The following is a 24850-nucleotide window of genomic DNA, read 5'->3' on the forward strand; positions in this document are numbered from 1 at the left end:
AGACGGAAAACCCGCTAGACGAAAGGGTTTTCCGTTTTTGAGCTGCTTCGCAAGACAATTTTCCCTATGGGCTTGCTTTGCAAGACGAAAACGTCTTGCGAGTGTTCCGATTTTCCCCCCGCTTCCCCCCCTTTTTCTAAGCCGCTAAGCCGCTAATAGCCTTTTAGCCACTAATCCGCTAAGCCTTTAATAGCCGCTAAGCCTTTAATAGCCGCTAAACCGCTAATAGCGCTAATCCGCTAATAGGGTTGCTTTGCAAGACGAAAAAACCACTAGTCGAAGAGACTCACGGAACGGATTAATTTCGTCTTGTGAGGCACCACTGTAGATAGCGAAATGGGCTTCCCTCACAAGGTGCTGCACTCGCCTTCCTTTGAGGTTTCTAAGCAGAGCTTGGATGGCAACCTGGCATGCGTGCTTTAGACGAGATTCTTGCTTTGCAGGGGTTGGTCTAGATGACCCTCGGGTACCTTCCAGCGCTACAATTCTATGGTTATATGTATTAGCCTGGTGCCTCCTGTATGCAAGACAGATGCCCTGATGCTGAGCCCTGTTGGAAGGGCCACAGCACAGAATCTTTGAGTGCAGAAGAGAAGAAGAGGAAGAAGAGTTTGGATTTGATATTCTGCTTTATCACTACCCGAAAGAGTCTCAAAGCGGCTAACATTCTCCTTTCCCTTCCTCCCCCACAGCAAACACTCTGTGAGGTCAGTGGGGCTGAGAGACTTCACAGAAGTGCGACTAGCCCAAGGTCACCCAGCAGCTGCATGTGGAGCAGCGGAGACATGAATCTGTTCTACCACTCTTAACCACTACACTACACCACACTACACCATTGCCTGTCCCTGCAGAGTACAGTAGGGCTGCCACCTTTGTTCTGGCAAAATGCAGGACAGGTTGACGCGGTGGGTAAACATGTTTCCCCCCCCCAATCTGATGCGGAAGTGACTTCAAAGCAATCCATTACAAGCTATTGCAGGATGGTGCCTCTGGAATTTGTCACACACACATACAGTGGTACCTCGGGTTACAGACGCTTCAGGTTACAGATGCTTCAGGTTACAAACTACGCTAACGTAGAAATAGTACCGTAGGATAAGAACTTTGATTCAGGATAAGAACAGAAATCGTGCAGCAGCAGCGGGAAGCCCCATTAGTTAAAGTGGTACCTAAGGCTAAGAACAGTTTCAGGTTAAGAACGGACGTCCAAAACGAATTAAGTTCTTAACCTGAGGTACCACTGTATTTGCAAATCTGCCTCTGTTTCGCTACCCAGATCTTAAATTCATGACCTTTCACATACCCTTTCAAACACAGGCATTTGGAGAGGATCCCTAACTTGGCAGAGAGGGGAGAGGGGTGAAACACTTGATAAAACTGTATCAATGCAGGATGTGGCATTTCACACTGAAATACGGGCCAATCCTGTATTACGGAGGACAGGTGGCAACCCCGGAGTGAGCTGGATGCCCCAGTTGCCCGACGGGGCATCAGGCAGCAGCATCCTATGTCCCCACCTCCTCCAGAAGCGGCCTCCCTGCCTCTCTGGTTGCCTTCACCCCCTGCCTGGAGCAGGGCTCCTTTCCTCCCTCCCTCCCCAGTTTCCTTGCACCCCCAAAAGGCGCTTTGCACCCACACGCTCCCTTGCCAAGAAGGCAGAAGCAGAGGCGCGTCGCGCAGCCCAGCGCGTGGGACAATACCCTGCTCCTTTCCCACGGGGAGGGGGCGGAAGTGCTGTCTCTCTAGGAAGCAGCGCTCGCTCTCCGTTTCCGGCCATCCCTGCCTCCTCCATCAATCATTTTTCTTTATTGAGGAGGAGTGGGAGGGGTTCTTGCATTCCTAGAGAGGCCACAGGCTGTCAGCTGGGGTGGGGTGGGTGTCCTTTCTTCCCACCCTTCCTCTACTCTGCCCCCCACCGCCATTTTTTGGGGGGGAAAGCTGGAAAGGTGAGTGGAAAGGGGATAGTGGGGGGGGGGGTTAGAGAAGGGATAGCTCTGTTCTGGAGGGAGAACCCCCTCCCCACCCCAATGAAAAGGAGGAGGGGGTGTAGGGGTTGGGGGGGGGAAGAGGGCTGGGCGCTTTTCCACAATGCGTAGGGTTGCAGGTTCAATCCCCGACCCCAACCCTCCCAGCTCAACATCTCTTGCTAAACTGGGGTGGGGTCTTCTTTGAAGCTGGGTAAGGCCCTTCATTGCCCAGGACCTAGGGTTGCTACCTTTGTTCTGGCAAAATATGGGGTGGGCTGGTTGCAGGGCATGTTTGGTTTTTTTGTTTTCATCTGGTGACTCCAAAGCAACCGAAATTGCAATCTAGCAGCCTAACAGGATGGGTCCCTCCGGAATTTGCCGCACACAAACATGCATTGTAAGTCTGTGCTTGGCTACCCAGAGCTTAAATGTATGACCTGCAGAGGGTTGGGCTTGATGACCCTTAGTTGTCCCTTCCAAGTCTGCAATTCCATGACCTTTCACTCACCCTACCAAGCACAGGCATTTGGAGAGGATCCCTAATTTGGGGGGGGGGGGGGGAGAGAGAGAAAGACCTGAAATACAGGTCAAAACTGTATAATAATAAGAAGAAAAAGTTATTATTTATACCCCACCCATCTGGCTGGGTTTCCCCAGCCACTCTGGGCGGCTTATCAATACAGGATGTAGCATTTTACACTGAAATACAGGACAATCCTGTATTGTACAGGACAGGTGGCAACCCTTCTGGGACCCCTGGAACATAGCTGTCAACGTTTTCCTTTTTTAAAGAGAAATTCCCTTATTCCGAGTAGGATTCCTCGCAAGAAAAGGGAAAAGTTGACAGCTATGCCCTGGAAGAGATGCTCTGCTAGACAGAGGAGTCATTAGAGGGATAGCAGGATACAGGGACGCAGGCCCAGATGCCCTGCATAGATTTATTGCTTATTTATTGCATGCATTTATTTAATAATAATAATAATAATAATATTTTTTCATTTATACTCTGCCCTCGCTGGCTGGAGCTGGGCTCAGAGCGGCTAACATCATATAAATAATACAATATACATAAAAACAAGCAATCAATTGATTAAAATGCATCCCAAAATTAATTCAAATAAATTAAAATTAAAACTGGACAAATGACAATCCTCAGGTTAAAACTGAAAGCAGTTAATACTCACCAGGACCAACTGTTTCCACTGATATTATAAGGACTTGTGAGCAGGCTGGGAAACCTCCTTCGTGCTTGTTCTTATACAAAGAGAAAATGAGTCAGACTCAACAATGACCTAAGGCCTGGCGGAACAGCGCCATCTTGCAGGCCCTGCGGAAGGACGTCAAATTTCGCACGGCCCTGGTCTCTTGTGAGAGAGCGTTCCACCAGGCCAGGGCCACTGCCAAAAAGGCCCTGGCTCTGGTCGAGGCCAGTCTAATCTCCCTGGGGCCCGGGATCTTCAGGGTGTTGTTATTTGCAGAACGTAAGGTCCTCTGTGGGACATACCAGGAGAGGCAGTCCCATAGGTATGAGGGTCCTAAGCCGTATAGGGCTTTAAAGGTTAAAACCAGCACCTTAAACCTGACCCTGTACTCCACCCGGAGCCACTGCAGCTGGTATAGCACTGGGTGAATGTGATCCTGGGGCGAAGACCCCGTAAGGAGTCTCGCTGCAGCATTCTGCACCCGCTGGAGTTTCTGGGTCAGTCTTGAGGGCAGCCCCATATACAGTGAGTTACAATAATCAAGCCTGGAGGTGACCTCACATGGATCACAGTGGCGAGGTCAGGGAAAGAGAGGTAAGGGACCAACTGCTTAGCTTGGTGGAGATGAAAGAAATGCCGCCTTTGGTATTGCTGTAGCCTGCACCTCCATAGAAAGGGAGACGTTAAAGATTACACTCAAACTCTTGACAGAAGGCACTGGCACTAGTTGCACCCCTGCAAGGGATGGGAGTTGGCCCCCCAACCACATATTGTCTCAACCCAGCCAAAGGACTTCTGTCTTTGAAGGATTTAACTTCAACCGGCTCCCACGTAGCCATTCAGCCACGGCTTCCAGACATCTGAACAATTACCACACACATACATATATGTACACACACACACACACACACACACAGCCTTTTCCTTATATTTTAATTTATTTACTTTATAGTATATTCCTTTTATGAAGGCATTGTGTCACTATTTTCATCATCATTTTATTTGTATTGCGCCTTTCCATAGTTGAAACTATGCACAAGGCAGCTTACAACATGACAAGATTTACATAATTACCAGCATAACAAAAGTCATAAACAATAAATAAAACACATCATAAAGTACACAACCAAATGGAAACAATTTCCACGTAAATCATAAGATCTAAAACTAAAGATACAACAGTAATATCAATAACAGCAACAGCTCTCTCAACCCCCCATAAACAATACTCCAGCCCAAGAATCTGTTCGACAGCTTCAGCTTTTGTAGCTGGAGTCAGTCCGCACTCCCATTTTCTCACTATTTTACCTATGTGTTGCACTCTTCCTTATAAATGTATTTCAAAATTTGGAACAGCTGCATATTCCTGCATTGCAGGGGGTTGGACTAGATGGTCTTCAGGGTCTCTTCAAACTCTACGATTCTATGAATCTACGAAATCTGGGAAGGGTTGCCACTCAGCGTAGAGACCCCTTTTTTATACGCAGGAAGTCTGACAATGAAGGATGCAAAAAAAGAGGAAAGGAGTATGTTGCTATGAAAACATTAAGACCACCAGCCAAAAAATATTTAATTTTGTACCTCTGTAAATACAAGTTGCTGGCAATCCTAGATAGGGAGAGAGTTGTTTCCAAAGAGGAATAATCTGGCCAGTCCTAGGCCTGCTTCAGCCATTCTGGCTCAGCTTAGCCTCACGTTCTGATTTTGGGCATCTGGCTGGTCACTGTGAGAACAGGATTCTGTAGTAACACATAGCCCTTTGGCCTGATCCATCACCAGTGTGGTGTAGTGCTTAAGAGTGGTGGACTCATAATCTGGTGAACCGGGTTCGCATCTCCACTCCTCCACATGCAGCTGCTGGGTGACCTTGGGCTAGTCACACTTCTCTGAAGTCTCTCAGCCCCACTCACCTCACAGAGTGTTTGTTGTGGGGGAGGAAGGGAAAGGAGAATGTTAGCCGCTTTGAGACCCCTTCGGGTAGTGATAAAGCGGGATAGCAAATCCAAACTCCTCCTCCTCCTCTTCTTCTTCTTCTTTTTATGTTACGCTGTCTTTCTCCAGGTTCCTCCATCCTCTGAGGAGATGGATGCGTGCGAGGAAGTCATGCCGGAGAACTGTGGGAATGAGACCTCTCTGGGTAAGTATACTTATGTCTTTATTTGATATTGCTGTAGAAGCAGTCAACTTGTCCATTCTCCAGATGAATTCATGATCAGGTTGAACAGGATGAGGAAAGAACCATATCTGTATTAGTTGTGTTGCTTTCAGAATGCTTCTTGGGTGGGTTGAAATTGCCGTTGAAATTCTACTCCAGAGTAGATTCCAATGTACAGTCATACCTCGGCTTACAGACGCTTCAGGTTGTGTTTTTTTGGGTTACAGAGGCGCCAAAAGCTGGAAGTACCGGAATGGGTTACTTCCGGATTTCGGTGGCCGCGCATGCGCAGAAGCGCTAAATCACGCTTTGCGCATGCGCAGAAGCGCTAAATTACGCTTTGCGCATGCGCAGAAGTGCTGGATCACAACCCGCGTGTGTGCAGATGCGCCACTGCAGGTTGTGAACGCTGCGGGTTGTGAACGTGCATCCCACACAGATCACGTTTGCAACCCAAACGTCCACTGTATAGTTAGCAGAGTAAAATCTTAAACATGTTGCAGGATTCCCCCAAAATAGACCAGAGGCAATTATATTTCATCCAGCAGAGCTTTACTGCTACTGAAGGCAAATGAGTATAATGGTCACAAATCCAATACATTCAGGATTGACTCTGTCCATAAGAAATCCAGTAGCAGTAGACTTAACTTAAACTTACAATAACTTATAATACGTCTAAACCTCAACACCAAGTATACTATGCACAGAACACCACACTAGACGGAAAAGAGATAGAAAGAGCAAATGTGAAACCCAGGCTCCTTCTGGCCTCTTATCATAGTCAGCATGACCTTGGCAGAAAGGGATAAGAGAACCAGTTTGAACCACCTGTATTCAGCTTCTCTGAAGGAATAACCTTCTGTTTGCTTCTTCCCTCTTGAATTAGTTAGAATGGGAAAGATCTCTACACATCAGATCAGTACTTTCTGTACCAGGAAATGCAAACTGACAGAAATGTCTGAGGGCACCCCACGGTGGCAGGATGAGTCCCAGGGAGGGTGTTCTGCAGCTCCACCCACCCTCGGGTGGGAGATAGTAGCTTGGGTGACAGGCAGATTACTGTTGGGGACGGCACATCTGTGTGATTGACGAGTGGCCATTCATTGCAATATATTATTTTACACGGTTCGGTCATTGAGCAGTTTCATTGTGTCCTGATGTTGTTGCAGTACTTCGTTAGTAGAGCGGAATCAGTTTGGTGACTGAGAGAGAGAGTAATTGGCACAATTGGAACAATTGGCAATGTTTTTGCTTTGGGGCGGGATTTTACTCTGTTATATTACATTATAATATCATAACACATTTTGGAGTCATTTAGTAGTAGTAGTAGTAATAGTAGTTGTTATTATTAATTGAATTTATATACCGTTTTATACCCGGGGGTCACAGGGTGGTTCACAGAATAAAATCAATATATAAAAGCACAAAATACATAATAAAAATAAAAGCAACAACCTAATAGCCCCTCCACAAAAAACCCCACATTTTAAAAGGGCATAGGATGTAAAGCAGATCAACCAAAGGCCTGGTTAAAACGGAACGTTTTTGCCTGGCGCCTAAAGGTGTATAATGAAGGCGCCAGGCAAACTTCCGTGGGGAGAGCATTCCACAGATGGGGAGCCACTGCAGAGAAGGCCCTATTCTCATATTGCCACCCTCCGGACCTCTCGAGGAGGAGGCACACGAAGGAGGGCCTCAGAAGATGATCTCAGGGTCCGAGTAGGTACATATGAAAAGAGGCAGTCCTTGAGGTATTACGGTCCTGAGATTGTATTTGTTGTTTTGTAAACCACACAGACTTTCTTAGTTTTATGTGACACACACACACACACGTATATGAAATAAATACCAAAAGAACAGCCAATGGATTCTTATTGCTCTTCTTACCTTGATTCCCTCTTTATTCTAGCAGGTGATGGACAGGAGAACTGTAGAGAACCACATCAAGTGCCACCAGAAGCAGCTGTTCCTGAATTGGGGGACAAAACCTTCAATCCTCAAGATGAATCAAGGAGGCAGGAAGAAAACCATACAGAGAAATGGAGAGAGAAATCCATTGTGTGTCATGCTGATGACCTTCATGAAACCCCAGTACAATATAAACACCACAAGGGGAAAAAGAGGTATGAGTGCCCTTTTTGTGGGAAAGCTTTCATTTCTAAGTCTCTCCTTGCTGTCCATTGCAGAACGCACACCGGAGAGAAACCGTATAAATGTTCAGAGTGTGGAAAGAGCTTCCGCCAGAGCAGAAACCTTACTTCCCATCAACGGATCCACACAGGGGAGAAGCCATACAAGTGCTTGGAATGTGGAAAGAGCTTCAGTTGGAATTCAAATCTTACTTCACACCAGAGGATCCACACAGGGGAGAAGCTGTACAAGTGCTTGGAATGTGGAAAGAACTTCTGTGATAGCACACTCCTTACTAGACATCAGATAATCCACACAGGGGAGAAGCCATTTACATGCTTGGAATGTGGGAAGAGCTTCCGCCAGAGCAGGAACCTTACTTTACATCAGAGAATACACACAGGGGAGAGGCCATACAAGTGCTTGGATTGTGGGAAGAACTTCCATCGGAGAACACACCTTACTTCCCACCAACGAATCCATACAGGGGAGAAGCCATTTAAATGCTTGGAATGTGGAATGAGCTTCAGCTGGAATTCAAATTTTACTTCACATTACAGGATCCACACAGGAGAGAAACCACATAAGTGTGTGGAGTGTGGGAAGAGCTTCTGTACCACCACACAACTTGCATCACATCATAAGACTCACACAGGAAAGAAACCTTTTAAGTGTTCAGAGTGTGGAAAGAGCTTCTCAGATAGCACTCTCCTTACGAGACATCAGATAATCCACACAGGGGAGAAACCATTTAAATGCTTAGAATGTGGAAAGTGCTATAGTCAGAGGTCAAGTCTTACTTCACATCGGAGAATACACAGAGATGCCGTAAGACAGAAGCCATACAAATGTTTGGAGTGTGGGAAGTGCTTCAGTAACAGCACACAGCTTATTTTACATCAGAGAAGCCACACAGGAGAGAAGCCTTACAAATGCTTAGAGTGTGGAAAGAGCTTCAGTGACGGCACACTTCTTAACAGGCACCAAATAATTCACAAAGAGGAGAAACCATATAAATGCTTGGACTGTGGTAAGAGCTTCCGTCAGAGCCGAAACCTCACTTTACATCAGAGAATCCACACAGGGGAGAAACCATATAAGTGTTTGGATTGTGGGAAGAGCTTCCATCAGAGAACACACCTTACTTCCCATCAGCGAATACACACGGGAGCAAAACCGTTTAAATGTTTGGAATGCGGAAAGAGCTTCAGTTGGAATTCAAGTCTTACCTCTCATCACAGAATCCATACAGGAGAGAAACCGTACAAGTGCTCAGAGTGCGAGAAAAGCTTCTGTACCACCTCACAACTTGCATCGCATCGGAAAACCCACACAGGAGAAAAACATTACAAGTGTTTGGAGTGTGGAAAGAGCTTTTGTGACAGCACACTCCTTACGAGACATCAGATAACCCACACAGGGGAGAAGCCATTTAAATGCTCAGAATGTGGAAAGAGTTACAGTCAGGTTTCAAGTGTCTCTTCTCACCGGAAAGTCCACAGAGATGCTACAGTGCAGAAACCATACAAATGCTTGGAGTGTGGAAAGAGTTTCAGCAATAGCACGCAACTTATTTTACATCAGAGAATCCATACGGAAGAGAAGCCTTAGGAATGGTTTGTAGTAACACACCAGAGGATTTGCATGCAAGAGAAACCTTCTAAATGCAGGGAGTGTGGAAATTGCTTCAGAAGTATTCAAAAGATTCACACTGCCTAGAAACAATAAGCATGTATGGAATAGCGAGTTTCTAGTGAAATAACTCAACATTCACACCTTGGTTTTTGAACAGCTTAGTTCTCGAACGCCGCAAACCCGGAAGTGACTGTTCCGGTTTGCGAACTATTTTTGAAAACCGAACATCCGGTGGGGCTTCCGGTGCTTCCGATTGGCTGCAGGAGCTTCCAGCAGCCAATCAGAAGCTGCACTTTGGTTTCTGAATGTTTTGGAAGTTGACGGGACTTCCAGAACGGATTCCATTCGACTTCTAAGGTACGACTTTGAAGAATTCAGACAGATGCTAGGTAATAATTTCTGGGAGTGCAAGGTTTTTGTAACTACCATATGGAATGGAAAAAAATCGGAGAGGAGGAAGCGAACATGGCTGGTCTTTTGGCAAAGTTGATGGGAGACGCCCCCTCTCCAAAATCCCGATGGAATGGCTGCAGTTGGTGTTTCAGCAGAGGCAACAGAGAAGACTTGCAGTACCATCTCCCTCCATCTCCTGTAGCCTGATGGTGCTTTTTCCTGTCTGGCAACCCCTCCATTAAAGAAGGTGTGAATAAGATCCCCCCCTTAGATTTTCATTTTCTTTTGCTGAGTAACAGTGTGCTCCATGTTTCTTTTGTAGATCCCTTTTATCCCCTCCGAAGGTGCCATTCTCGCCGGCCCTACCATTGACAGGCAGGCCATGGGTTATTTTTGGTGCACAGCAAACAGATGTTTTTGGTCGGGGTGGGCAACCCTTTTCTGCCAGAACGTTGCCCTCCTTGTGAGGGCCACATGCCATTTGGAGGTGGAGTCAGAAGCAAATGTGGGTAGAACAATTAATATAGATGTTAGCTTCTGGATGACACCCTAGGGCTGGGAGATATCGCTAAACATTGCAATATACTTATATATTACTATGTCTGAAATAAGAATGGAGATGTGTAGAGGTATTGGCAGGCTTCCCAGTTTTATCCATGTTGTGATTTTTGCATTGCACGCGCGCACACACACACACACACACACACCTCCTCGGTAGTGGCGCCCGCCCTGTAGAACGCCCTCCCATCAGATGTCAAGGAAATAAACAACTATCTGACTTTTAGAAGACACCTGAAGGCAGCCCTGTTTAGGGAAGTTTTTAACGTTTTATCTCTTTATGATTATGATTATTATTAATATTCTGTTGGGAGCTGCCCAGAGTGGCTGGGAATACCCAGCCAAATGGGTGGGGTATAAATAAATCATCATCATCATCACACACACTTCATGATTCGCAATATATTGCCATATCAGAAATCATGAAACTGATATCATAACATGGACTTCAAACCCGTTTTGGATGATATATCGCCCAGTCCTAACACACTTAATGATTCACATTATATTGCCAGATCAGAAATCATGAAACCGGTTTCATTATATGGACATCAATCCGGCTTTGGCCGATATATAGCCCTACTCTAGTGACCTCTGATCACTGCTTTTCTGAAGGCTGCATTACTGCCGGTCAAGAAGCAGGAGGTGCAAATAAAGAGGGATGCTCAGTAGTGTGAACTGGGATAGTGACTGCCATGGAGTACTGGTTTACATGGTTGCCACAATGGACTAAATCATGCTTAAATGGCCAGTCATAGACATGCTGCCTTGGTACTAAGCAGTGGTGTACTTGGGCTCTCAAATTTAAGTCCAATGCTAAAATTCAGTGCCTCCACCTCTTGGATGCATTCTACATCACTGTCGCAGTGCTGGCGCCCAGTGCGGCCGAACAAGTCGCACTTCCATGAAACCACCTCTGCACTAAGCCGCACTGGGGCATTTATTTACAGGAAAGTGAGTATGCAATTGCAGCCAAGCTAGGTGTGTGATTGGGACCCATAGAGGTATTAAGAGGATTTCTAGGTTTATGTTGTAATTGTCTTCGTGTTTGCATTGTAATCTGTGTTGACCAGTGTTTGCGTAAATAAAACTGAATTCATTGCCTCCGAGTATTGGCAAGATCCTCTGCTGTTGTCCTTTTATTGCATTCAGATGTTCGGTTCTTGCAAAAACCATGTCACAAATATCACAAGGGACGAGGATGGCATCCGTCATTGCAGAAAAGAGTCTGAATGGCTGTCTTTCCTCAACCCATAACCTACAAAACTGGAAGTAGACTGAAGCAGGGCAGGAACACGTGATCTGAGACTTGGGAGTGTGCCATCTATCCCCTGAGAGATGATTATTGGCTGTGAGAGTATGTGATTGCTTTTAGTTTTACATAATTTTTCTGTTTTAATTGTTGTGTTTTAGCACTGAAGTGTTTGCCTACCTGGGCTCCTTTGGGAGGGAAGTTAGAAAGGTAATCCTATTATATGTTTTTATATATGCTGGAAGCTGCTCAGAGTGGCTGGGGAAACCCATTCAGATGGGCGGGGGTACAAATAATAAATTATTATTACAGTTGTACCTTGGAAGCCGAATGCCTTGGCTCCTGAATGAATGGTTCTGGTTTTTTAATGGTTTTTTTGGAAGCCCAACGTCCGATGTGGCTTCCAATTGGCTGCAGGTTTCCAAACGTTTTGGAAGTGGAAAGGACTTCCGGAACAGATTCCGTTCGACTTCCAAGGTACAACTGTATTATTATTATTATTATTATTACAGTGGTACCTCTGGTTGCGAACTGGATCCGTTCCGGAGCCCAGTTCGCAACATGAGCAGAACGCAACCCGCACGTGCAGGTTGCGATTTCCTGCTTCTGCGCATGCGTGTGATGTCATTTTGAGCGTCTGTGCATGCGCGAGCTGCAAAACCCGGAAGTAACCCTTTCTGGTACTTCCAGGTCACCGCGGGACGCAACCTGAAAACGCTCAACCTGAAGCAAATGCAACACGAGGTATGACTGTATTATTATTCCTCTTCATCCCTGCAAAGATGAAGACAGCAGCTCAGGATGGGATCGTTCATAATATGCAACCTGGGGATTTGCGCACATGCACACGGACGTGTGCACACACACAAACAGAGAGTGGAACTGTTGGAATGATGTGTATTTTATTAGCACAGGCATTTTGAAACAAGGTGATTGGAAGCAGCAACAGAAAACACAGAAAGGTATCGGCACCTTACACAGATAACAATTCCAAACATAAATGCTCACTCTATGCACAGCTACTAACCTCCCCACCAGTCTCCAGCCCAGAACTCCAAACATGAATGAGAAGACAATTTACACTCTCAAGACCTAGTAAATACAGGGGGAACTATGCCTCATTGCTAGGGAATCTATTTGTGCTCATCAAGTGCTCTACTATCAGTGCTCATGGGTGGGCGGTCCAGGGGCCACAGCAGACAGGACAGCATCCATCTTTTTTTCAATCCGTTGCAGCGCCTCCAACATCTCGTCCTTCCATTTTCCTGTCTCGTTCTTTAACGCCTCTGTCTCGTTCTTCAGCTTCTCAATTTCTCCGCCTGTTTTTATTATTATAAAAAACGAGAATAGAAAGACATTTTATTGCTCAAGGCTACCAAGGTGGGAGCTATTGCAACGAGGAACTATGTTGTGAGGAATGCAGTCAGTTCTCCCCTTGTGGGACTTAAGAGAGATCTGTCCCACCCAAGTTACGACTCAGTGGCGCATGGGAGTTTAAGGCTGCATACATGCGCCGCAGCTTTAAATGTAAGGTATGCACACAGATTTAATTCCAGGCCGTGGTGAGTCTGCCGCAGTAATGTAGGATGCTAGGAAAAACTGGAAATACACTAATATTGATTGAATTTTGAAACAGATTTCCTTACGTGCTGCAGATCAGCCTGATGGTATATCCGTAGCATACTTTCTGAACCCAATTTGTTTCAACAAACTTTTCCCGCTGGATGAAAAGTTCTTTCTGCCTTAAATACACATTTTGCATTGTTTTGAAACCACTCTCTGCTAAAAAAACAAAAACAAAAAACCACTCTCTGCTGGGGGTAGGGATTGCTCTTTTTATTTTTTTCTCTTCCCTTAGCGGTTATAATGCTGCAAATCAGCATTGAGATGTGCCATTGTTTTATTTTATTTATAGACTGCTATCTCCAAAAGATATCAAAGAAGTTTACGGAAAAAAATACATAAAACTATAAGCTAAAAAAGTGTGTTAAAAGGACATCAATTAACCGTTCCTGCAGGTGCTTAAAAGTTGGAAAAGAAGGTGCCTGGTGGATATCTGTTGGCAGAATTTTGCACAATACAGTACTGGACTAATTACACTAAATAATAACAATAACAATTTATTTATACCCCGCCTATTTGGCTGGGTTGCCCCAGCCACTCTGGGCAGCTCCCAGCAGAATATTAAAAAGACAACAAAACATTAAAAACTTCCCTAAACAGGGCTGCTTTCAGATATCTTCTAAAAGTCGGATAGTTGTTTATTCCCTTGACATCTGATGGGAGGGCATTCCACAGGGTGGGCACCACTACCGAGAAGGCCCTCTGCCTGGTTCCCTGTAACTTGGCTTCTCGCAGTGAGGGAACCGCCAGAAGGCCCTCAGAGCTGGACCTCAGTGTCCGGGCTGAATGATGGAGGTGGAGACACTCCTTCAGAAAACTATTTCTGAAAACTATTTCTAGTTGTTATTTGGTACACAAGAACATAGTAAGAGTCTACTGGATCAGGCCAATGGCCTGTCTAGTCCGGCATCCTGTTCTCACAGCGGCTGACCAAATGTCTGAATGGGAAATTGGCCAGCAGGACTCGAGCCCAAGAACATCTCTCCCCTCCTGTGGTTTCCATCAACTGCCATTCAGAAGCATGGCTGCCTTGAGCCATGACTGGTAGCCATCAATGGCCCTCTATGAATTTGTCTAATCCTCTCTTACAGCGATCTGGGTTGCTGGCCATCATGCCTGCTGAGAATAGTTTAACTGTGTGAAAAAGGACTTCGCTTTATCTGTCCTGAATCTCCCAATACACTCAAACCTTGGCTCCCAAACGGCTCCGTTTTTGAACGTTTTGGCTCCCAAATGCCGAAAAGGTGGAAGTAAACACTTCAGTTTTCAAATGTTTTTCAAAAGCCAAACGTCCGACATGGCTTCCGCTTGAACACAGGTATCTCTTGCAACCAATCGGAAGCCGTGCCTCGGTTTTCGAACGTTTCGGAAGCCGAGTGCGCTTCCGGAACGGATTACGTTCGACAACCGAAGTTTGACTGGATTCATCTTCCTTGGATGTCTGCGAGTTCCAGTGTTATGAGCGATGACCCTCAACAACTCGGGGAACGACCGATGATGCTCCTGCAGATGATCTCAACGACCGAGCTGGGACAAAAGGGTTCAGGTGATTCACAAATTAATAATCTATATGGTAAAGGTAAAGGACCCCTGGACGGTTAAGTCCAGTCAAAGGCGACTATGGGGTATGGCGCTCAACTTGCTTTCAGGCCGAGGGAGCCGGTGTTTGTCCACACACAACACTGTCAAACCAATAGTTACGTAAATTCAACTAACAAATACACCCACAACGTAACTGGCTGTGTTTAACTAAGTAAATTCTTTATACATCATATAAACATAACTCTTTTCACATTATCTAATTGAATAGAAGCAATTAAGGACCAACATTTAGAACAGGAAATACAAATAGATCAGTTCTTATATACGTAATGTCCAAATAAAAGCTTTTGTGTTCCACATACGTACAAATGAATCAGGTTTTTTTTTAACGTAATGTCCAAATAAAAGCTTTTTGTGTTCCATGTATGTCTTAGTGAATTCACTTAGTGAATACAAGTGTCAAACGTAACAACTTTAAGGAACAGTACTTGCAAAAGATGAACTTTTCTTTGTAATGTTCCACATCTGCCTTTGCAAAGTATGGTTGTTGTATGCAGCTGCCATATGCAGGTATCAGACGAAGGATACGAAAGATCTTAACACATGCCTTTGCAAAATATAGTTGTTGTATGCCGCTGTCAGACGAAAGAACTTAAACATGACAAGGATTCCTGGAATTATACAGTGGTACCTCGGGTTAATAACTTAATTCGTTCTGGAGGTCTGTTCTTAACCTGAAACTGATCTTAACCTGAAGCACCACTTTAGCTAATCGGGCCTCCCATTGCCGCCGCGCCTCCAGAGCACAATTTCTGTTCTTGTCCTGAAGCAAAAGTTCTTAACTATTTCTGGGTTAGCGGAGTCTGTAACCTGAAGCATCTGTAACCCGAGGTACCACTGTATGCGGTATCTGCCATGTCACTTGTTCCATGTCTCTGATACACAAAATATGAGTATGCTCGGCTGACAAAGCCCTGGCAGGGCGAAACAAGGCATTATTCTGGGAATCCTTGTCACATTTAAGTTCTTTCGTTTGTACATATGTGGAACACAAAAGCTTCTATTGCCTTTGGCAAGCCCAAATACCTCAGTGGTTTAGACCACAGCGCCACCCGCAACGGTTTGAATGGGAAAACTTAGTTCAATAACTTGACTTACTCATTGAGGAACAGGTGGGACATTGTTGGCTGATATACCACTGCTTCACATGCCTCTCTGTGGCAGATGCCGATCTGCTACTTGCAGTTGTCGTGAGAAGACCACCACTGCTACGAGCTGCTTCCGCAAGTTCTTGAGGAGGGTACCCCAAGACAGAGTCATCTGCATCTTCCACCTCCTCCTTTATCTCTTTGGACTCAATCTGCTCTTCTGGAAGAGAAGGGGCTTGCTGGTGGTGGAAGGGAGGAGAAGGCGGAGTTCCTGGAGGTTCCTCTTCAGAAGTCGGGGTCATAGGCTCGTCCTGCTCCCATCCTTCGTTCTCTTCTCTGCATCTGGTCACCCTCCTTGCAACTTCAACTACAGGAACATACGGAGGTGGTGTTAATTAAAAACTACAACTAATCCAGAATCCTGCAGCTAGACTGGTGAAAGACCTACACTGGCTTCCAGTACGTTTCCGAGCACAAAGTGTGCTGACCTCTAAAGCCCTAAACGGCCTCAGTCCAGTATACCTGAAGGAGTGTCTCCACCCCCATCGTCCAACCCCGACACTGAGGTCCAGCTCTGAGGGCCTTCTGGTGGTTCCCTCACTGCGAGAAGTGAAGTTACAGGGAACCAGGCAGAGGGCCTTCTGGGTAGTGGCACCCGCCCTGTGGAACACCCTCCCACCAGATGTCAAAGAGATAAACAACTACCAGACTTTTAGAAGACATCTGAAGGCAGCCCTGTTTAGGGAAGTTTGTAACATTTAATATGTTATTGTATTTTAGTGTTCTGTTGGAAGCTGCCCACAGTGGCTGGGGAAACCCAGCCAGATGGGCGGGGTATAAATAATAAATTATTATTGTTATAAAAATGGTATCTAAGACACAGCGCATAAAAATGTAGAAAGAGCTTGCTGGATCACGCCAATGGCCCATCTAGTCTAGCTTCCTGGTCTCACAGTGGCCAACCAGTTTCCTGTGGGAAGCTTGCAAGCAGGATTCAAACGCAGGAGCCCTTTCCCCTTCTGCAGTTTCCAGAAAGTGGGATTCAGAAGCATTGCTTCAACTGTGGAGGCAGAGCACAGCTGTTATGGCTAGTAGCCATTGATAACCCTCTTCTCCATGAATTTGGCTAATCTGCCTTTAAAGCCATCTAGGGTTGGTGGCCACCCCTGCCTCTTGTGGCCGTGAGTTCCATAGTTTAACTATGTACTGCACAACGGACTTTCTTTTATGTGTCCTGTACGTTCCAATGTTCTGCTTCTTTGAACGTGCACTACTTCCGTTATGATATACACATTATTATAATCTTTATATTATTTATAATTCATATGACGTGTAAGCTTCACCAAATGTTTTGTTCTGTGAACAGCAGGAGAAAATCTAATTTTCTTGGAAAATAAATCAGCACAGGGCCGTTCCAGATTTTCTTTTGTACCGCTGTTCTTTTTTAAAATCCAACAAACAATTAGTTATTGGTTTTTAAACAAATACAATAACCATTAAACACTTATCCAGCAGTACATCTAATGGTGTTTGTTTTATCCATTGTCTCTAGACATGCACTTACAGATTCAACATTCAGACATATCACTTATTGTAACCTCTCCACTGAGAATACTGAGCGGTTGGTAGAAGGAGGTCTTGATTTTGGTCATTAACATGGTTAAAGAAAGGGGTCCACGTTTATTCGAAGGTGTCTCTATTTGTTTTGCCTTTAACTGCTTGTACCACTGTTCTTATAATAAAACCTTAATGGATTTCAGAAAACAGAAATAAAAGAACACAAAATATTGGAAAAGCAAAAGCTGTTAAAATGACAAAAGATCAGTATTTTTTCCTCCCTCTCTCCTAACACTACAACTTGTGGGCATTTCTGGGGCTGGAGACCCTTCCTCTGTCCTTAAGATATAAAGTACCTAGTCATAAAAGATGCTTTCCATTTAAAAACGCACACATAAAAACTCCTCACTACTATCTTATCAGTCAAGGGGCCGCTTTCTGACCACTGTCCGGATCAAAGCTGGAATATTTTGTATGAAAATTCAGTCTATGAAACATTTTAAATATACAGAAATATATAGAAACCTTTTCTGTTCTTTTTGTGAGTTTGTATGAATTTAAGTGTTAATATGTTATTGCATTTACGTAGAAGACGTGTATAATGCTTTATATCTCTTTGTCCCTTTTCTTTCTTCTCTTTCCTTTTCTGTTTTTGTACTAAATGTTGTTATGTATATATGTTTTTAATCGAAACCAATAAAGATTATTAAAATGTTTTTGTTTTTTAAAAAAATATAAATAAATAAATAAACGGCTTGGCTCCTGAGTACCTAAAGGAGCAACTCCGCCAGTATCGACCACCTTGGGCCCTATAACTGGCAGGGGAGGCCCGGTTGGCAGTGCCCCTTCTGGCTGCTGCCCGGCGGCTGCTGGTTTGTGGCAGGGCCTTATCGGCGGTGGCTCCCCATTTGTGGAATCGTTGTCGGTCTCTGATGCATCCACTGCTGAAATGGAGAGAGAAACCGACATGAGTGGCACAGGGGGAAGAGGAAGGGAGTGTCCAATCAGTATAGAGCAGGGGTGGCTAACCTCAAAGCTTTCCAGACAAAGTGTTTTGGGGAAAGGGGGAGAGACTGTACCCCCCTGTGGTGAGTACCTCATGTTGAGTACCAGCACCCTTTCCCCCACCCCAGAGAAAAGCACTACAGTGATACCTCTGGTTAAGAACTTAATTCGTTCTGGAGGTCCGTTCTTAACCTGAAACCGTTCTTAACCTGAGGTACCACTTTAGCTAATCGGGCCTTGCGCTGCTGCTGTGGCGAAATTTCTGTTCTCATCCTGAGCCAAAGTTCTTAACCTGAGGTACTATTTCTTGGTTAGCGGAGTCTGTAACCTGAAGTGTCTGTAACCTGAAGCGTCTGTAACTCGAGGTACCACTGTACATGGAAAGCCACCAGGTTGTCGAAGGTGGATCTACAGTGGTACCTCGGGTTACAGACGCTTCAGGTTACAAACTCCACTAACCCAGAAATAGTACCTCGGGTTAAGTACTTAATTCGTTCTGGAGGTCCGTTCTTAACCTGAAACTGTTCTTAACCTGAGGTACCACTTTAGCTAATGGGGCCTCCTGCTGCTGCTGCACTGCCGGCACGCAATTTCTGTTCTCATCCTGAAGCAAAGTTCTTAACCCAAGGAACTACTTCTGGGTTAGTGGAGTATGTAACCTGAATGTCTGTAACCTGAAGCGTCTGTAACCTGAGGTACCACTGTACCTCACGTTAAGAACTTTGCTTCAGGATGAGAACAGAAATCGTGTGGGGGCGGTGCACAGGCAGCGGGAGCCCCCATTATCTAAAGTGGTACCTCAGGTTAAGAACAGTTTCAGGTTAAGAACGGACCTCTGGAACGAATTAAGTTCTTAACCAGATGTGGCCGCGAGAGTTTTAATAGCACAAGGATGGAAGACTGAAGAAACCCCAACTAAAGAATCACGGCAAGAAAAATTGATGGACTACGCAGAACTGGCAAAACTGACATATAAGCTATGGGACAAGGATAACTGTGACTTTAAAGATGAATGGGAACTCTTTACAAAGTATCTGAAGACACAACAAAGCGAACTGGACTCCTTGGCTGGCTTTGAATAAACATTCACAAACTTTTTATTGATAATAATCAGCTAAATAGTTTGAGGATCTATATAACTGTGTAACATGCAGAAAACAACATTCTTAGAGAAATCAAAGACTGGAACTGAGGGAAGTCCGGGGGTGGGGGTGGGTGGTTTTTGTGTGGGAGGGTGGGGTGGAGGGAGGAAAAATGGGGGGGGGGGACTAAGGATGATATGTTTCTGGATAATATGTTTTTTTTTTAATTTTAAATAAAAAAAAGTTTAAAAAACAAAACAAAAAAAATTTCTTAACCAGATGTGCCACTGTATTTTGAAGAGCCAATTAATAAAAAATGCCTTGCAGCAGCCTTCTCTAGCTTTATGCACTCAACCCAGCAAAGTCAAGATACTGGAATTATAAATCTGAAAAAACCCCCAGAAGACCTGCAAATCAGAAGGTTTCTTTTAAAACATACCGGGCTTTCTGTGCTCCCCAAAAGGTGGTTTCCCAGCTGCAATCCAAATCGAAGTCACTTCCTTGTAGAAGGGAGGAGGGTTCTTGACTCTGACCTGTCCGCAAGCCGCCTCAATGCCCTGATTGAAAAAGTCAGTCTTCAGGCGCTTCCACTTGTCGCGGAGCTGGCAGCTGGATCTGGAGTATGCCAGAGAGAGCATTTCATCCTGCAGGGCTTTCCAGTGCTTCTCGTCCACAGCCGGGCTGCTGCTCATAAACGCCTTGATGCCGGGGCTACGGGCGATTATAGAGAGCATCTTTTGGGTTTCGTCTCCGGTCCATCTAGGACGACAACATGCAAGAGTCAAAGAAGTGTATTGGCACTATGAAATAAATCAAGATGACTTCTCTCTCCCTCTAGCAAAACGACCGTATTTTTTGCTCCATAAGACACACTTTTCCCCTCCTAAAAAGTAAGGGGGAATGTGTGTGCGTCTTATGGAGCGAATGCAGGTGGGAGGCTCTGCTCAGCACTCCCTTTAAAGAGCCGCGTGGAGCATGTGTGTGGCCCTTGGGGGCTTTTCCCCGAGGAGGGAGAAGGGCAGCTCTGCGCAGCTCTTTAAAGGGAGCACAGCTCTTGGGGGAGCCTTCCTCCCACTGCCCTGAAGAGGCTTCGCGCAGCTATCCTCTGGGATCCAGAATATTTTTTTTCTTGTTTCCCTCCTCCAAAAACTAGGTGCGTCTTATGGTCTGGTGCATCTTATAGAGCGAAAAATGCAGTAGCTGGTTTGGGGAATTCGGCTGGTTAACGTAAGAACGTAAGAAGAGCCTATTGGATCAGGCCAATGGCCCACCTAGCTCAGCATTTTGGTTTCATGGTGGTCATCCAAATATCTTTGGGAATCCCACAGGTAGCATTTGAGCATAACAACACTCTGTCCTCCTGTGGCTTCCAGAAACTGTGATTCAGAGGCAGAGTTGAGTCACCATGCCTAACAGCCATTAAGAGCCCTCTCCTTCATGAATTTGTCTAATCCTCTTCTGTTCCACAGTTTATGTGCTGTGTGAAGAGCACTTTATCTACCCTGCGTCTTCCAACATAATGCCTTTGCTTTCCCCTCAGAAACCAACACAGTATATGTTATATAAATGATAACTGCAACTTCTTCTTCTTCTTCTTCTTCTTCTTCTTCTTCTTCTTCTTCTTCTTCTCATCATCAACAACAACAACAACAACTTTTAGAGGACATCTGAAGTCAGCCCTGTATCAGGAATGTTTTACATTTTATTATTATTATTTTGCTAGCCAGATGGGCGGGGTATTTGTTGCTGTTGTTGTTGACCTATATCCCTGCTCACTAAATAGGGCTGGGAGAGACCCTACTTCAAATAATACTAATATTAATACGCCCACCCTGTGGAACGCCCTCCCATCAGATGTCAAGGAAATAAACAACTATCTAACTTTTAGAAGAGATCTGAAGGCAGCCTTGTTTAGGGAAGTTTTTAATGTTTTATTGTGTTTTTAATATTCTGTTGGGAGCCGCCCAGAGTGGCTGGGGAAACCCATAATGAATTATGATGACGATGATGATTGTTATTAATATGTATTGTTTATATCCTGCCCATCTGGCTGGGTTGCCCCAGCCGTAATAAACACAATAAAACACTAAACATTAAAAAAAACTCCCTGTACGGGGCTGCCTTCAGATGCCTTCTAAAAGTTGTGTAGTCCTTTATCTCCTTGACATCCGATGGGAGGGTGGCGCCCATTCTCAAACTTTGGAGAGCTACAGCCAGTCAGTGTTGAGCAGGGATGGCTAACCTATTTCCCTCCCACTGAGGTTGGACAACAGTTCTCCTCAGTCTCACCTGCCATGGCCAATAAGTTCCATAATACTTGGAGTTGCAGTCCAACAGCTGGAGGGCCACATATCTGGCCCCCACCCTGGTGTGCGCAGTACCAAGATCAACCAGCAGTTATGAGAGCGACCTGTGTTAAAAACGCATTTGTTCATCCCAAGACTTGCATAGCGTAGGGTATGAAGGGGGTGAGTGGGTGTTTGTGAGAGCGCTGGGCTAATATTGACGTTCCTTCATTGTGAAATTACCTTTGAGATACAGTGGTACCTCAGGTTACATACGCTTCAGGTTACAGACTCCGCTAACCCAGAAATAGTGCTTCAGGTTAAGAACTTTGCTTCAGGATGAGAACAGAAATTGTGCTCTGGCGGTGCGTCAGCAGCAGGAGGCCCCATTAGCTAAAGTGGTGCTTCAGGTTAAGAACAGTTTCAGGTTGACTTCCGGGGGCGGCGCGAACGGCAATGGCGGTCCTCTTCTAACCGGGAAGAGGAGGCTCCGCAGAAACCGGGTCGTCCGCTACGGCGAAGCGGAGACCCACTCTGGAAAACCGCAGGCGGCAAGAGCCTGTGGCCTTGAGGCTCGGTGGGCGCCAAAAGCGACCCTCCAAACGTCAAAGGAACCCCGTAAGGGGCTCCGGAGCGTGGAGGGGGGTGGCGGCGCTGTGAGCCGTTTCGCAATCTGCGGAGCGAAGCCGCGCTGCTGCTGCCGGTGAGCGCTGATCCCTTTTCCTGTGAAATTTGGATCCGGAATTAAAACCAACCTATTCGTGAGTAAAGACTGAATCACTTTAAATTAGAGACTAAAAGCTGAACTAAAAGATTTGAACTTGGCTGAGAGCGGAGAGACGTGGAAACAGGAAGTCCGTCTTCCGCTGCCATTGAACTTGAAAAAGCAAAGAGCTGGAGGAGTGGAGGCTGAAAAAAGAACTTTTAACTTTACTGATCTAAGCATCCACTGAACTTGCAATCTAAAGTAAAGACTTTAAGTTTATGATTTGGAATTACCATTTGTATTTGACTTTCCTTCTTTTATTGGATTACAATTAAAAGGTGAAACCCAAGGTCCGGAGCTGCCTGAGCTCTGAGAGACTGAGCTGTCAGTACTGCAGATTTGGAAAAATGATAAGAAATTAGGGTTCCAGGTGGAGAAATCGAAACTAGAAACAGAATTGTTAGAACCAAAGACTAAGGTGCTTTCAAGGATGTATAACTTGCTGTTAAAATGGAATACACAAGAAGAAATGGTTAAATCGGCTATGATAAGGTGGGCACAGGACATTGGGTATAATATTATGTTTGAGGACTGGGAAAGGTTGTGGAATACCGGATTGAAATTTACTGCATGCAATGCTTTGAAAGAAAATGTAATGAAAATGATATATAGATGGTATATGACCCCAGTCAAACTTGCAAAAATTTACCACCTGTCTGATAATAAGTGTTGGAAATGTAAAGAGTGTGAAGGAACATTTTTTCACCTCTGGTGGACTTGCCCTAAAGTGAAGGCGTTCTGGGAAATGATTTATAATGAACTGAAAAAGGTATTTAAGTATACCTTCACTAAGAAACCAGAGGCCTTTCTTTTGGGTATTGTCGGCCAAGGGGTGGTAAAGAAGGACCGGACACTTTTTATGTATGCAACAACAGCAGCAAGGATACTTCTCGCAAAGCACTGGAAAACTCAAGATCTACCCACACTGGAAGAATGGCAGATGCAACTGATAGACTATATGGAACTGGCCGAGATGACCGGCAGAATTCGTGACCTGGGAGAAGAGAAGATGGAGGAGGATTGGAAGAAATTCAAGAATTATCTACAAAAGCATTGTAATCTGAGTGAATGTTAAGCAGGATGTTAGATCATAAATAATTGAGCACCACTAACCTAGATGACTTAAGATAATAAGTGAGATTGAGAAAATATAAATCTTTTTGAGAATTATAAGATTATAAATACATAAATGAGATATAAGAATGTAAATAAGATAATAAATTGCTGGTAAAAAGTTATAATGATGAAAGTGGGAGCGAGAGATGTGAGGAAGTCCAAAGAAAATGTGAAATTATGTTAAGATATTTGTTATACTGTTCATTATGTTCACTTTTATTGTAAACCCCAATAAATATTTTTCAAAAAAAAAAAAAAAGAACAGTTTCAGGTTAAGAACGGACCTCCGGAACGAATTAAGTACTTAACCCGAGGTACCACTGTACTTCATGCAAAGCAGTTCCTAAATGGAATTGCAGAGGAGGGTCATGCAGACGATAGCATCCCACATGCAGAGACACAGACGGATTTGTGCACGCACTGCAAAGGGGGACATTCATGTTTTTTTAGTCTTGGGTGTATTTATTAAATATGGAGGGGATTTTTTTTGCCTATGCTTCCTCGATTATTATTGTTTTGTAAACCCCACCCCCTGCCCAACAATGAGCAGCTTTATCTGAGAGACGACAACGCTCGAGCACATCCTAACCCCAAAATTTCTATAACAGCCTTTCGGAAACAGATTCCTAGAAGAAAGTGGGTTGCCTTGACCTGAAGCTCTTTCCACACTCCAGACACATTTCCTTCTCCCCATAGCTGGGTTTCTGTATAGATATCAACCAGTTGTACTTGCAAATCACCTTTTCCAGCAGGCAGAACACTCCTCCCCTTCCTCCGCGTTTTGCGGTGTTTGGTCTCGCAAGCGGCCTGCGATTCCGGAGAAGTTGCCACACACATGAGCAGAACTCTCGTTGCTTCTGTTTCCCTCCCGCTTCTTCGTTTCATCTTGATCCCAGTCGTCCTCTTCCGTGTGTGGGCAGCTAGCGCAGTCCTCGTACACCGGATGGGCTTGGCATTCGTTGTCCGTCTCCCAAACATCCCCTCCTGAAAGAGAGAGGAGGCAAACGTGTCTGCTGAGATTATCTATTTATCTACTGCTTCCTACGGGGCATATCAAAGCAATGTCACAGTGTAAACATTGGTTTAACAAATTCAGATGGACATTAAAGGACTATTTAAGGAAATGTTATAGTTTGATGAACTCGTGAGCAGGATTTGAAACATGAGCAACAGAAGGAACTGGAGAACAGAGTTTTGATGTATTGGTGCAAGACAGAGGTTGTCGACCTTTTTGAGTCCATGGCTCCCTCGGCCAACTTCCTTCTTTCCGCGGCACCCCGTGGGGCTCAGAAACCCAGTTATGTCCCCCCTTGCCGGCAGCCCCTCACCCCTTTCCAAACACCCTCCCTTGTGTATTGTTCCCTCAGCCACCCGCTCGGAGACCCCACAGCTAATTCTCCCCTGGCCTCCTCGCTGGCCCAAGTAGGACCAATT

The 24850-nt window shown here is 45.1% G+C and overlaps 2 protein-coding genes and 1 long non-coding RNA gene across 8 annotated transcripts in view; 1 reads left to right on the plus strand and 2 right to left on the minus strand.

The window, feature by feature from the left end:
• The window catches only part of LOC308470283, an 82679-nt gene that overhangs the window by 27168 nt on the left and 30661 nt on the right, over positions 1-24850 (minus strand). The gene's annotated exons all lie outside the window — the stretch shown is intronic.
• Positions 1782-11159, plus strand: LOC308469540 (uncharacterized protein). 6 transcript variants are annotated; one of them, XM_080992144.1, is made up of 4 exons: positions 1782-1946; positions 5231-5306; positions 7234-7415; positions 7511-11159. In XM_080992144.1, the coding sequence occupies exons 2-4, from the start codon at positions 5256-5258 to the stop codon at positions 9063-9065; spliced, it is 1788 nt and encodes a 595-aa protein (XP_080848270.1). In that variant the 5' UTR covers positions 1782-1946; positions 5231-5255; the 3' UTR covers positions 9066-11159. The 6 variants fall into 6 exon arrangements, with proteins under 6 accessions (XP_080848270.1, XP_080848271.1, XP_080848268.1 ...); XM_080992145.1 differs by having other exon boundaries at positions 7237-7415; XM_080992142.1 differs by having other exon boundaries at positions 7234-11159.
• Positions 12176-24850, minus strand: part of LOC308469335 (uncharacterized protein) — a 38545-nt gene continuing 25870 nt past the window's right edge. Inside the window, exons 13-17 of the mRNA XM_080991622.1 lie at positions 24157-24400; positions 19689-20008; positions 17933-18106; positions 15616-15972; positions 12176-12611 (exon numbers count right to left, since the gene is read on the minus strand). Of these exons, the coding sequence (XP_080847748.1) occupies positions 12454-12611; positions 15616-15972; positions 17933-18106; positions 19689-20008; positions 24157-24400 (1253 nt within the window). The 3' untranslated portion in view covers positions 12176-12453. The remainder of the gene's footprint in view (positions 12612-15615; positions 15973-17932; positions 18107-19688; positions 20009-24156; positions 24401-24850) is intronic.

This window comes from Podarcis pityusensis (assembly GCF_964106645.2).
Source record: "Podarcis pityusensis genome assembly, chromosome: 2".
Taxonomy (NCBI): Eukaryota; Metazoa; Chordata; class Lepidosauria; order Squamata; family Lacertidae; genus Podarcis; species Podarcis pityusensis.